Below are 15,068 nucleotides of genomic sequence, written 5' to 3'. Positions count from 1 at the left end.
GAACGGTTTCAGAAAGATATAACATCGAAACCATACATTATTTTCATCATATACCTTGGAAACGAATCCGAGCTCTTTAAAAATTCATCTATTGTCTTTTAAGTAAATGCGTCATTATATCACATTGTCGTCTACACAACAATATGAGATTAATTCATACATTTTCCTCGGCTTATGTCATCTGTTATGCAGAGTTTAAACCCTCCCTGCGTTATACAATATAATTATTTATACACTAGGATAAAATACCGTTCTCTTATTGGTCAGAATGTAATAAATAAGGAACAAATTTACATTTCCAAATTTGTGAAACTAAAATTTTCATTAATCGTTGGCAGCTTGCAGAATATTTTTCGAGAGCCGGTTAAGTTAAACGCAGGGTTCACTTGCTCTTTTGAAACCAAAAATACAAGGTATACTTCTGATATCATCGTCAGTCTCGTTTCAAATGTTATAATTTTCCATGAATATGTTTTATTATAGTATTTTTGTAGCGCCAGCCGATAGAAAATCGGACCTGAAGTTCGGAAGAGTTAATTTTTTGTTGACGAATCTCTGTCTATGAATTTCTTATTAGTAGTACGTGTTCTTGCCTTTTAGGGTCGCGAAAGATGGCAGGTTTAAGTTGTGGCATGACTTGTATGAAATATCTCTTACTGGCGTTTAATCTAGTTTTCTGGGTGAGTTTGATTAATAATTGCGTGGCATCTATTAGTATCATTGCGGTGTGAATACCATATTTCTGCCAGCATTTTTACCTTAACTGTACATGCAGACACGCTGCAAAATTTGCGTTTTAACGTACATTATAATAACCGTATATTACAGTTTACGAAATGTGTTTAACGTCGCCCTAATGTTGGATATATTTTAAATAAGAACCTGTTGCGAATATGATTTACTGAGTGTTAAAATTTTTCACACACTGGAGTACGATGTAGCGGGGACTGAAGGTACAATAGTAGTTCATTTCCAACCCTTTTCTGTTTAACACAGGAGAAGCAAATCCTGCATGTATTTAATATATGTTGCTTTGTATAGCTAGCGATGTTGGCCGCAGCGATTTATCTGATGTCAATCACAGGATATTTTGGCGAGATCCGCCAAAATCAGGTGATGACATATGTGACGTGTGTCATTACGTTATCAGCGAGTGTAAAATTTCAATGAAGGTCATATTTTGCCAACCCGCACGAAGCAAAATAAGACAAACATTTCAATTACAGGCATACAGCGGGATTTATTATTACAATATATCGTTGCCTAGTTTCAGCATTATAATTAAGGCCAAACCCAAGAACGCTCAAATCAAAATTAAAGATGAACTTATTTCTGAAACTCTAGCTAGCCAGTGCTCATCCTTCATTGCATTCACATGCGAAGATCTTTTTCTCGTTAAAAAATTCGAAACAATGAAAGTTTATCCTTTTTACGTCAAAACTTCGTGTTTATATACATGCGAATGTCTGTGTCGGTTGCTGCAGACTGAACAAATTGCTGTATCAGCCTTCGCTTGATCTTGTGTGACATCAGTGCATGACGTATAGGCCGGATGCTTTTATTATTTACCGAATTCATTTTACTATAAACGACAGAAAATATCGCTAAAGTAGAGTAAGATATATGGTAAAGTAAAAAACCTTCTAAACAGACTAGTCATGCTGGTAGTGTTAAAAAGGTCTCGTCATTATTACTATAGTATTTTTATACCCTACGGGCTTTGTCTGGTTTACCGTATACTGGTTGAATCTTGGATTTAGATGAGTAACACCATTCTGGTGGTTTGTTTATGAAAATGAAATATTTTCTCTCATTCTCTGCCATTCTTTCTTCAATTGTCAGTCATTACATCTATTGTATAAAGAGGTTCTAAACACGTGTTTCAACCAACCCAATTGCTGGGCCCGCCAGTTTAAGTAAATTTCTATTGCTGAATTAAACCTCGTGATCGCACTGACAAGGTTCTTGTCCGCAATTCGGCCTCACATTGGCTCAAAGATGGAGGCCAAAACCTGGAGTTATCGCGTTGCGGCCCTGTATCAATAAAACTGCATGTCCACGTCTTCTACATCATCACAAGTATAAGTTGCTCGGAGTCACATTTGTTTAAAAGAAACACATTTAGTTTTATCAGCTCGTACTTATCCTTGTTATAGTGTAGTAATCTTTGGTATTTGACAGACAATGAAAAATGCAGATAACAGATCCTCGTGTAGAATGTCAGTCACATGCAACTTGCGATATCAAAACTTCCATGTATAAATTATTACATTCATACCTAGATCGCCGGAATCGCAGTACTTGGAGTTGGGATCTGGAGTCGTGTCGCTGCCAGTGATTACGAGGCGATACTTGGTGACACTGACACTGACAAGGCAGCAAATATTTTGATTGCATCTGGAGTTCTCGTGCTCATAATTGGATTTGTTGGATGCTGTGGTGCTATGAAAGAGAACAAATGTTGTCTTTTACTGGTATATTACACCTATCACCCACGTTGGGTTTTTAATTCTTTCCTATAGGGTCACAAGATGGGCCAGCGAATTCGTTTTCAAAAATTCATTTTTTTCCTTCGAACCACCCTAGCTTGCAGTTACTTTACGACCAGTCCCTGAGATGTTCAAACTTGCAAAAATTCATCGAGCTTAAGTTTATAGTCGAGCAGAAAGTTTTAACTGACTAATACTAACTAATCAGCTTGTGTTAATCACTTTTGCATAAGTTTGTACTTTTCTTACATTTAGGGCAAGCGCACTTACCCCTGCATTGTAGCGAGAATCAGTATTGGTAAAAACTCCAGAATATAATAACATAGATTTTGTCTTCTCCCTAGTACTTTGTCCTTGTATTCCTCATTTTCATTCTCGAAATTGCTGCTGGAATAATGGCTTACAAAAATCGTGACAAGGTAATCAAGATTGAAACTTCATTCATAATAATTTTTGCATATTTTCTTTAGAAGCGAGAATAGTACGTGAAGCTAAGCTTAATCAATTTATTTATTCTGTCAAAATTCAAAAGAAAATATGCAATTATTTTGCTAGCTAAATTTTATCCCACATCTTGATAATGAGAATGATTATATTATCAAATTTGCAAATTTGAAAAGCTTCTAGCCTTCTGTAATAATGAAACACCGTAATTTTTATGAAATTTGTGAATGGGTGAAATATTTCTCTCTTAGATGGAAGAAGAAGTGAGTAAAGCAATCAACATAACTGTGTTTAAAGAATATGGAAATCCAGATCATACAAAAGTCACAAAGGCCATCGACTTTGCCCAAAAACATGTAAGTAAATATTTCTATGTAGACTGCAGTCTATAGTATTTTTATGAGATAAAATTAAAAAGGCAGGAAAATATAAAACATTTTCTACTCATCTTAGTTTCAGATACATTTATTCAAAAACCCGAACTTAGCTGCATAGCTGAATGACGATTTCTTTTATTCTCTAGCTGTTGCATGTTTTCTCATACGGCAAATGAATTAGAATAAATTTTACTATATAACCAAGGAGCAACGTCTTCAAACAACTTAGCATCAAATGTGGTATAACAACCGAGTGCCTAAATAGACAAAACACTTCTCGACGTTTCGACCTGAGGGCCTTCGTCAGGAGAGTTAGTATCATACTAACTCTCCTGACGAAGGCCCTCGGGTCGAAACGTTGAGAAGTGTTTACTTTTGTCTATTTAGGCAGTTGTTATACCACATTTGATACTAAATTTTACTATAGTCTATTATAAGAAACACTTCCGAAAAAGTAAAAAACTTTGAGCATTATGGGGCAAGCTAGTTTGCTTCTGTTGGAAGTTGAAGCTTTTTAGGCGCGTCTATTTAAACTTTTGATTGCATGTGCAGAATTTAAAAAAATGTTTGTAACCGTACATTTTAACAAGTTGGTGCTTAGACCTATCGCATATTTTGTCTAAAAACACACTTTACACAGTTCCACTCTAAAGGTGACCGATTTTCTGACTTAAACTGAATTAAATATAATATAGAGTAATTCAGTCCAAAGTTTTTCTCTGCAAATATTTTCATTATAGCGTTAAATTCATTTTAAACAGGCGAAAACGGAAATATTGAACATAATTATATTTTCTAGGAATGTTTTAAGCTTTTTATTAGACAGGCATTCATTTATTCATACATTATTAAAGTCTCTGTATAGTTGTGATTAAATATCTTGCAATATTGCACGATTTCTAGATTAAATGTTGTGGAGCAACAAGCTACAATGATTGGAAATATTCCTATTGGGCCAACCACACGTCAAAGAATGAAGCTGTGCCATCTTCATGCTGCAATAATAAAGACATCGCCAATTGTACACAGGATCCTCTGAACCGTGACAATATTTTTCAAGAGGTATCTATATATTGAAAGTTCAATGAGAATACAACTTATACTTCATTGTACCACAGTTAATAGAATATACATACAACTCATTAACTATGTTGAGGTACATTTATGCAAAAATTGTTTCTTTCTCATCACGTGTCGATTGTATTTATTATTTAGCCGTCTCCAAACCATGCATATTCTATTAACTGTGATTATATTCACTTGAAATATTGGGCTTTGAAATATTAGCTGGATCTCGTTTAACTGATTCCAGTTAATGACATGCAAAAGAAATATGTAACAGCGTATACGGTCTTTCTAAGCGGTCTTATTTCTTATTTCTAGACCCACCGGCCCCACCCAACAACTGGGAATTGTGCCCCCGCTGACCAAAATAATCGCTTTCACTTGAACAAATAACCTCAAATGTCAGCAAAAAAATTGAATTAAATACATGTAATGAACGCGCCAAAGCCATTGCTTTCAGCTTTCTCCAAAAATTACCCTTTCTCTGTGCTACGGTTGTGAAAATTAAGATGATTTGTTCAAGTGCCAGCGATTATTTTGGTCAGCGCAGGCAAATTTCCCAGCGTTGGCCCACCCTTCTCCAATGAAACGTCAAGTAATCTCAGCCTTTGTAACCAATATTGAACGTGAACTTTCGCACTAGGGATGCATTCAGGGTATGAAAGATTGGGCGAAGGAGCATCTGGTTGTAATTGGAGGGATTGGCGTGGGTATTGCTGTCATTCAGGTGAATTACTAGTAAATTCATACATTCAAATTGCATGTCCGATACGTTAATTGTTTGGACAGCAAACCAATTAAATCATTTCCACCAGTGTAAATTAATGTAAGTGCTCATACTTTAAACTTCAACAACAAACACAGTATCTTGCGTTATTATGGTTAATCATTTTGCTGATATTCGGCAAAATATACGAGCCCTCCCATGCTACTGCCGTACAATAGACTATGTTTCTCTCACATTGTGGTACGAATTGAGTAAATTATCTCTAAATAAACCTTCACTTTTACACCTGAGATGAACATCAGTATCTTTCATCTATGGTTCGGCCGACCTGTCCGGATGAAGCAATTTGATTTGAAAAGTAATAATTTTACATATTTTATACTTTAGGTTCTTGGAATGATATTTTCAATCTGCTTGTTCCGGGCGATTGGTTATGAGAAAATTTAGAGATAAATATCTTATACAATTGTAGTATATGTTTAAACGGTTTTCGAAGTTTTCTTCAGAGAGTTTAAAAATGTAATTATCTGGTATTTAAAGTTAATTAACAATAGTAACAAAAATTGTGGTAATAAATATGTAAGATAGTTATGTAAAAACACCTCCTTCGTTGTTGGATGTATAACCCACAATGTTGGTTATACATCGTTATCACAAAATTCAAAAGAAACGTTGGAGGCTCTGCTTGCATTGTTTTGAGCATTGTACCAAGTGATCTATTGTTAATATATTAGCCAATCAGCGCTCAGAAGGGTTTTAGCAAAAGAAATCCATTCTAGCGTTATTTAATCGATTATATCTTTGTTGATTATATCCTTTATGAACTAGTCGATATTTTGTGATCATATGTATATTATAAGAACTATAGTTCTGACATAAATTTGAAACTGAAATAAAGTATATTTCAAGAGATATTGTTTTTCCACCGAAATGACAATTAGTCCGTCTACCACGCTATTTCAATCACGTGATTACTTTAATTCGTGTTAAAAAGGGTTTAATTCGTTCTTTACTAAACAGGCCATGGCCCAAGGTCTAAAGAAGCGCAGTGTGAATTTTCAATTCTTTTTTGAAAGAATATTTGGACCGATTTCAGATTAGCTTCTTCTGCAGATTTTTCACATTCTTTTCAGCTCTTGAAGTATCAGCCACTTGAATTGAATTTCCCCATCTTGGATAGATTTTTCATCTCATATTAATGTAGCTTTAGAAATACTCGTTGCTCACGAATATGGTTAGGAAAAGATGCTGTAATCGTTCGAAGTGACTTTGATATATCGGAGACGACGATGCAGAATGAAAGATAGGGTCGTGAGGTAACATATTTGTTGACAAAAATCCAGAAGGCAGATATTTTAGTTCTATCGAATATTTCATATATCTTCCAAATTCTTTCAAATGAGAAAATACTGCTTATTTTCTTCAAATTCTTTTAAAGAATTGGTTTATGGCAATAATATAATTATTCCACAGCTGCTTTCTATAATAATATTATATTATTGCGCTTTCTTCCTCTTAAAGTTTTCAGTTATTTTGTATTCAAATACTGGTGTTGTCATGCACGATAAGGAAATGTGATGACGGGGTTAGTTGAGGAGTATAACAACTTCAGGGCATTCCTTTTTAAATTTTGATGATGACATACTTTTGCCTTTTCTCAGATCGTCGATAATTTTAGTTCCTCCCTCTTTTGAATAGATAGTTTGGGTGAGTGAGTTTCGAGGTTTTGAAGAGTGTAACTTTGAAATCGAGATGGTGAAATGTTTTCAGTTTGGACTGTCTCTCATTAATGCCCTACTCCTGAGGGATGGAATTGGTTCCCCTCATCGTAAGCGATGCAAATACAATTCGTACAAAATTCGCAGAGTCATGGTAGAATTAAGTGTGTGCAAATAGTTCTCTCTCTCAGCCTAGGCCCACTTCCTTCTTTTTCGACATAAGTTTTTAATGCAATTTCAGTTGCGAGAAGTTCCCTGCATGGTTCTTCAAATCCCGTTAAACCTTGCCCATTTAGGGTCCCTACTATGTTAAGTGTGCTACTTGTATATAGTGTTATATGTTCCTCTGTGAATGACCCTCATAAGACTATAATATATAATAATAATAAAAAATGAATAAAATAAAGTAGTTTGGCTTTACTAAGTGAGTCATCAAATTAGCTTAAAACTATCGATACTGGTAACCCGGGTAACCCGGTAATTATTGTAAACAAATGTGAAAGTGTATTGCGCAAAAAAAGGAGATTGAATTGGCACATTTTGGTAGCAGAAGCAACTAAGTTAAAAAGGTGCATTTAAAAACAGATTAACAATAAATACTTACAGATTCTGACCTTCCGAGTAGTTTTCTAACCCTGCAAAACACTTGTAGAAACCCGGCGGTGTTGCCCCAGAGGTTTTTTCATAAATACTCAGTAATTTTTATATATTTCCGCACTTCGCAGAAATACGACATTATCCAGTGACCTTGTTTGCCCTAAAAAGACAGCTGGCGTCCATGTTCCCGCCCTGTACCCGCCCATACATGAACGAACTTTTTGACCCCTCCACAGTCATATAAATATATAATGAAAGAGATACATCCTTTGGTAAGATTCATTTAAAAATTTTACCAATGATTATAGAAACTTTGCGTCTATATCACAGATACAGTGACAACCAAGTACTGTTGAGTTTGATTAAGAATAGCAGAAAATTCCCAGGGGGAATGTGACATCGCTTTGACCCAAGCAAATATGACTTTTCGTCGCATAATTACAATAAATTAAAAAGTAATTTAAATATATGGGGGTTGAAAGTGCCGACACTGAATCAACGGGTTGAAATTTCGACAAATGCGCGAATTTTTTTAGGAAATTTCATGAGGTTCGCTTATAAATCATGCACAGCCCAGACACTACTTCACGCAGTCAAGACACACTGCTGAGCAGGCGTTTATTAACGACTTTGACCTTCAAACGTAACATGATCTACGAAAATATCCATATATATGAATATATTATTGTATTTAATTGCTTATACTATGAAAACAAGTCCGGTCTTAACGATTTGGGATTAGCAATATTTCCATTGATTTCAACTAAAGTTTACTCGTCATTTCCTCAGTGGAAAGTCTTTTTAATAACAAATTTTCGACGAAGCTAGTTTCTTAGCAGACCTGAATAATTAGTTTGAAGTATAATTTCATTTCATTCATAGACGTTGCCTGGTATCGCGGCGTCTTTATATTTACAAACAATATTGTCGGAATATACGTATAATATATATCGCGACACACGACCGTGTTTATCTTATTGAAGTACATTTTGTACAGATTTTTCGTGCACATCATATGTACACAGACGATTTGCACTTGGCGATGATTCACGGTAAGTCGTATTCTCATTTTTCTTGTTTGTAATTTCTGAACACGATGCTGGAGGGATTAAATGATTAGAGCCAGCATTTTCAATTTACGGCTGATATGCAATGTTTGTTGTGGCTGGCCAAAATAGTGTTTGTAGCGTATGAGTTTTCTCATGTTATTTTAAATTTGTCAAAGCTGGTCTTTAGAGAAGCCGTATTGGCAATGCCAAGAGTCTACTTATAACTGAAAACTTTTAAGAGCCTCTTGAGGCTCAATCACTAACCGAACAAATATGATGCAATGACTGTATGTTTGGCGTCAGAAGGCCGGCAACCTTGCACTCTGATTATTGTTATTCTCGAGAATATTTTCATCATTGAAACTCTATTACTTTAACTTGTCCGCTTTGTGTAGACTTTTTCAGATCTCAGAAAGATAAATTTCAGAAAATATTATTTTACGTCTCAACCCGAGATAACGTATACAAAGCTGTATATGAAGTGTTTACTGACTGAAACTATGCCTATAGCCTAGTATAGGGTCTAGATCTCAAAGATGCCAGATTTATATTAAAGGCGTATTAATTAATGACCTGATACATATTATTGGTGAACTTCGGAAAAGAAAAATATCCTGACCCTCACTGATGCCAAAACGGAATCAAACAGAAGGACCAGTAATGACCAATGGAGGAAAAAATTCCTGCAATATTCGTCTGACCATTTATCATAAAGCGATTTTTTTCTTACAGACGATTGCTTTATCCGCAGTATGAGTCGAACCATTGTGTGTTTATAGAAATCTCAAATCTATCAGTAATTGGATCTTTGTTCCAAAAATTATACAGTGTGGGACCTGGTAGGGGGTATATACATGTATGCACAGCCAGCCTTAGCAGTTGTTTTGCCGGCTAGTGATGTAACATCATCATTTTCAAATTCCTCAAATAAATTTGTATTAAAAGAAGATAAGCCTAGTCAAAATAGCGACTTATTTCTCTGAAGGTTGAGATCATCAAATCGCTACTAACTACCATTATATTTATATTATATATTAAGATAGTTAGTGAGAATGAGATGGTCACGTTGCATCTATCCTAATCCAGAACTAATCCCTGAACAATCACAGCTTAACAGCATTATTTTGATAAATATGTATACAAATTATCCCGTAAAATATCGGTCCACCTTCTCTGAATCATACATTTTAAATGAAATTTCCCCAGGATAACATTTAGGAGTTAGTTTGGTGATTTTTTTGGAACAATCATAATAGATTGTTCAAGATTTTAGTGACGCGTGCATGATGTCATGATTTGTTGTTTGGATAGGAAATGGCATGCACGGTTTAAAAAATTGTACGCGTGTTTGCCGAGATATTCGTAATAGCTAGGGACATTTCGAATATCCAGCCAAACATTAACACAAGTGAAATTTATATTTAATACTTGGCAAGTATCTGTCTTGGAGCACAAGTGTTATCTCTTTTTAATATTTCAATTATTAGCAACTTGACACGAACTTGCTGTATTCAAGTTGTTGTTGACGTGTGCTGACGTTCTCAATTCAAATGTGTGATTTTTCCTAAATATCCAGCCTTGATATTTCAAGGTTCAAAATAATGTTGTCAGTATGTAGATGAAATTATCATTTTTAAACTGCTAAAAGCTGAGGGACCGGGCGGTGTTTGGAGCAGAGGGGATAGAATTTTAAAAACGGGTACTTTCAGTTTCAGCAAACATACATATAGGTGCACCAGATTTGCAGTCCATGAGAGATTGTATTTTTAGTACATGAATATTGTAAAGATGCTACTCTGACTCAGTGACTCTCTGAGTCACCAACCGGGTAAACTGAAAATTTGAGCTACTGGAACCGTCTTGACCTTGATTGGAAGAACATTGGACTAACAAACCAAAGGTCGCGCCGTCGCGAGTTCGTTTCCAACCGTCGTGAACTGCTAATTTTTCAGCTTACCCGGTTAGTACATGACTCAGAGTAGTATCTTCACAATATTTATTTCATATAGGGCCTTTACCTAAGTCTTACGCACTATTAGTATTTTTAATATTTCAGTTCAAAAAAAAACCTGCGTTGTAATTTTAATACCATGGTAACACTTTTTTGTTGTGGTTGCGCGTTTGGACAGATTTTCTCATGCACTTCAGCGTTAAGAAACGTCAGCAATCAAGAAATATTGCATAATTTGAAATTGAAAGGCTTTTGAAGGATTAAAAAGACTTGTAAGATTTAGAAGGTGTAATAGGACTACAATGCTTCATCGTGATTCAAATCATAAAAAATCATAGAAATAGCTCACTTTTGAATTCGTTCAAGATCTTGTGGTTGGTTAAATTAAATGGCAGGTTAAATGAGGTCAATTTTTTTTGCCGTAGGGCAGGGTAAAAAACCTAAAAATTTATTGCTTTTCAAACTTTTTTCGATATTCAAAGCACATTTAAAGATGGCCAATTTTGATTAAAGCCGTTTGAATTTGCCCATAATGCTTACTTAGCAATATGTCTAATGGTTATAATTATAGCCGATATGTCTCATATTGCAGGGCTCTCATTTTCGTGATAATAATGTACATATGTTGAATAAATCACTTGTTTGGAATGCTTATGTCATCGTACGCTATAAGAAATTGTGATCGTTAGATGAGATGCATTAGTTAGAAAGAGTTCAGCTGAAACCTGTCTAAACTGATCTCATAGTACACTGAATTATTATACCTGACGAAAGCTAGGCTTGAATTTCACTAAACTTTCGAATCCCAAATTGAAAGAAAAAAAACGACACGAATTTTAGTAGGAGTCTCTCGTAGTAACTATAAATTATAGGTTTCCACTTTAAAATTATGTTCTAAATCGATTACAAAGTCTTCCTTCAATTGCAGAGAACCATAAATGACTATTTCTCTCGGTTTCACGTGTCTCTGAAAGTTCATTCAAAGAAATTCTGGCTTCAATTTGTCTTTAAATATAGTTTCTATACCCAGTATATTATAAGATCAGTTATGGCTGTTACTTCCCCAACCTTTTCGCCTGCAGAAATAACAACCGCCTAATAAACCCTTAATAATACAGGCGTCGTTGAAGGTAAATCATCTTCCAGGTCATATGCGCACGCAATTTCACACACTAAAAGACATGAACAATCTTTTATTCCTAGTACAATTGCACGTTTTAATTAGTATGAACACGATTGGAGGATAAGAAATATACTTAACACTTTAAAATCTAGCAATTTAGCAGTTTATACTTAATATGTTAAGTCATGATTGAAGTTAATAAATCTTATTTTTAGTCTTAAATTTTTACCAAAGATGGACACTAGAGAAATTAATTTTAAATTAGTTTCAGTTGTATCTAGCGTTATAATAGTATAGGAATAAACAACACATGCAAATAGGTTGGTCACGAAAATGAAGTTTTTCTTATGTACCGACACGTTCATTAACATATATCATACAAATTTTCTGCAGGTATGTCATAGAACAATGAACGAAAGAAGTATTATAACAATAACGATTGTTTCAACGTGTTGTTTTGTTGTGCTCTTGGTTGCTTTAATATTGATGATTCTCGTTCTTCGGAAAAGGTAAATATAGTCCTGACGCGGCTTTTGAGTTACTCTATTAATATAGTAATGTATGGCATAGTCAGGGAGCAGTGAATCCTCTTTATAAGGTCGGGTTAGGTCAACCTCGTTCATTCTCCGCCTGTTTCCGGGTAATTGAAAAAGATCGCAGAAAAAACACTTTCAGCGCCTGCAACCTGGATGCCTTTCTTTATAAAAATCTCTTTTAAATACTTTTATCTTTACTGCTTCATCTTGCAAAAAGATGAAAGAAACTAGAAGTAACGTACTTTGGCCTTGATTCTCCCGCAAGTCGAGATCACATGATAGTAGATGCATGATATTTCACAACCGAAATTAACAGATTATATAATCCATACGGACGATGAGATTCTTAAACTAATTGTCTGGGGCCGGTTGTTCGAAAGGTGGATAAAGTTATCCACTGGATAGTGGGTTTTCAACCGTCGTAAAAAAGCTTTGAAGAACGATAAAGTTACTTATATTAATTTACAATCGTTAGAAACTAGTGTAAACTTCAAAATTGTGAAGTTTAATCTTGGCCATGCCAAGTGGTGAGGATGATTTTAACGTTTAAAATATTCACTATCCGGTGGATAACTTTAACCACCTTTCGAACAACCGGCCCCTGAAGTATAATATATTAATGTAAAAATATTTGTTTGGACAATTATAAGTTTGGACTATTTATACTGATAGGCAATCAGTGAACTAGAAATGACGGGTTTTTTTCAGATGCAAGAAATCAAAAGCTGCAACACAAGAAACAGACCGAGGGTCAGCGGTATTAGAAGAAGGACTCACTAATCTTGGTGTAGACGGAGACGGATTAGTTTCAGCGACAAAACAACGTAATCCTGAAAACAGACATAATTCTCAAAAAATGGATCGAAAGTTCGAGGAAATATTAGACAATGCTTATTCTGACGCAAGACAGTTTGCAAAGTTCCCTCATTTGCCATAAACAGTGATCAAAAAATATTTTGTTGTGTTTCAGGTACGCCCCCATAACTGTGCTGAGAGAGCCCCTGAATTCAATGCATTTTCCCATTCTCATCATGTCTTTTGTAATGGCAAACCATGGACTGTTTCGTCTGTTCACACGATCCAAGTTTGTTAGATCCAGTTCACTTTTGATGGATGTTTTATAGTCTGATCTGTTGTGTTGTATTGCAGGCTTGTAGCTATATCAGCAAATCCACTGAAGCCAATGCACTACGGCTTCATCAATAGCCGACTTTATTTCATACATCAGAAGTAAATTGGATCCAACAAAATTCGATCGTGTGAACAGACCTTTACGCCTGCATGTATTCAAAACGCTGACTCACACTCTTTTGAGGGTGACATTGAAATTTTTTTATTACTGATGAATGAGAAAGTTCTTTCTTAGTAAATGAAAAGATTTCAGGACAAACATTGAAAATCAAGCTATTGTTTGACTGAAAATACCGTCGTGGAAAGTTATGAGAAGATTGAGATCTCCTGCACTCTATGAGTTAGTTAGAATACTGGCGTTGAAGTCAAACTCTACTGATCATGCCTAAAAATACCGCTCTCTTTTATCTTCTTTAGGCTATATTTATTGCATCAACTTCCTGACGCTTCATTGAAGATAATGATAATTTGATGACAATGTAATGTACGATCCGAACTATAATCTAATTGATAATCGGCAGTGGCGTAACGGACGTATGGTCGGGTTAGGACAAGAACTAAGAGAGGGCCCCCATTGATTGTCGTCTATCACCACGATTGTTAAAGAAAAACGGCGTGTCAGTGTGTGGCATAAAAAAGTCAGGTTAAAAACAAATTGTTATGCCAAAGATAGGCCTAGGGTATGAGGTTGATTGCAAAGGAAAATGCAGCATTAATGATGGTAGATTAAATAATAAAGTATCCATCGACCATGGCTGAATTCTCTATTCTATTATCCATGTTCTATTAATTCTATAACTAATGAAGTAATACACTAATGTAAATTTACAAGTTTCAGCTCTCAAATTATTTTTCAAGTGAAAACATGACAAACAGCTAGGGCCCCCACAACAAATATACCTAAGGGCACCATTTTCATCCGTTACGCCACTGATAATCGGACAGAAATTATTTAATATGACGGAATATTCAAACTATGTACAGAGATGGTATCCTTTTCGTTGATTTTTCATGTAAACAACATGAAAGAAAGTACAATAACAAATGCTTTCCTGAATTAGGAAAGATCATCAAAATACAAAAGCGATAAAAGATATTTGATTCAAATAGACCTCGAAAATGATATCATGTGTACATAGCCTTTGTTATATGTAAAATACAGAACTTTACGTGCAGATAACGATTTTCAAATGGAAATGATAAATTGATGAATTATTGTTAAATGTGTTGAAGTATATTTAAAATAAAAAAATATTATACTTTGAAGTCGGTACATGTTTTACTGATTAGCAAAATAGACAAAGCGGGCAGAATAAGGTTCTACACTTCGACATGCAGTAGCATTCAACTCAACTTTCTGGGTCACGCACGCTTCGCCAGGTACAAACCCCGAATACATTTCAGCATGACAAACAAGGCGAGGCAACAAAGTGTAAAATTTATTGGCTATTATCAATGAATTATTAAACAAAATATAAACACTTTTTTCATGGAAATACTAGTATATATAGCTATAGATTAAAATAATTACTATAGAATTGTGCATTTATTGAATATCCATGGATGCAGTCCGTCATTAAACCTAAGATACACTGATTGACACGTCTGATTGCAATTGAGACAAACCAAAAAATGCAACCAACGAGCTTCGGGAATAAACAAACAATTAATCGTCGCTTGCTAGGTGTTTCAATCTTTAATAAGATAGAAACGGTTACAATTGTCTGATTATTGCGAGATTATTTTTAAAGAATGGATAAGCATGTAAATATATGCAAACGAAACTTGGAAAGAGGTGAACAAGTCATCCAGTTTAAGTTGAATCGTCCAGTTCTTCATTTTTATTTACTTTTCTATAATC

The 15,068-nt window shown here is 34.9% G+C and overlaps 1 protein-coding gene and 1 long non-coding RNA gene across 2 annotated transcripts; both read left to right on the top strand.

Annotated features, from left to right (window-relative positions):
• Nucleotides 1-322: 322 nt before the first annotated feature.
• On the top strand, nucleotides 323-6,014 carry LOC114532086 (CD151 antigen-like). Its single transcript, XM_028553673.1, has 8 exons — nucleotides 323-413; nucleotides 601-680; nucleotides 2,283-2,474; nucleotides 2,834-2,908; nucleotides 3,185-3,289; nucleotides 4,214-4,372; nucleotides 5,019-5,102; nucleotides 5,490-6,014. The coding sequence occupies exons 2-8, from the start codon at nucleotides 612-614 to the stop codon at nucleotides 5,547-5,549; spliced, it is 744 nt and encodes a 247-aa protein (XP_028409474.1). The 5' UTR covers nucleotides 323-413; nucleotides 601-611; the 3' UTR covers nucleotides 5,550-6,014.
• A 2,115-nt stretch (nucleotides 6,015-8,129) lies between these two features.
• LOC114532073 lies at nucleotides 8,130-14,418 on the top strand. The gene is made up of 4 exons (XR_003687920.1): nucleotides 8,130-8,469; nucleotides 11,934-12,049; nucleotides 12,785-13,046; nucleotides 13,625-14,418. It is a non-coding gene; the product is annotated as an uncharacterized LOC114532073 (long non-coding RNA).
• Nucleotides 14,419-15,068: the final 650 nt, after the last annotated feature.

Source organism: Dendronephthya gigantea, unplaced genomic scaffold (assembly GCF_004324835.1).
Source record: "Dendronephthya gigantea isolate DGI-Jeju-01 unplaced genomic scaffold, DenGig_1.0 000077F, whole genome shotgun sequence".
Lineage (NCBI taxonomy): Eukaryota > Metazoa > Cnidaria > Anthozoa > Malacalcyonacea > Nephtheidae > Dendronephthya > Dendronephthya gigantea.
Note: the sequence above shows the minus strand (reverse complement) of the source record. Positions and strands in the feature narration are given on the sequence as shown.

Bases quoted from the DNA above. Each gene is read 5' to 3' on its own strand.
- LOC114532086 (XM_028553673.1), top strand. From the start codon at position 612: ATGGCAGGTTTAAGTTGTGGCATGACTTGTATGAAATATCTCTTACTG. The intron at 681-2,282 runs GTGAGTTTGATT...ATTCATACCTAG, and splicing joins CGTTTAATCTAGTTTTCTGG to ATCGCCGGAATCGCAGTACT. The intron at 2,475-2,833 runs GTATATTACACC...TCTTCTCCCTAG, and splicing joins ACAAATGTTGTCTTTTACTG to TACTTTGTCCTTGTATTCCT.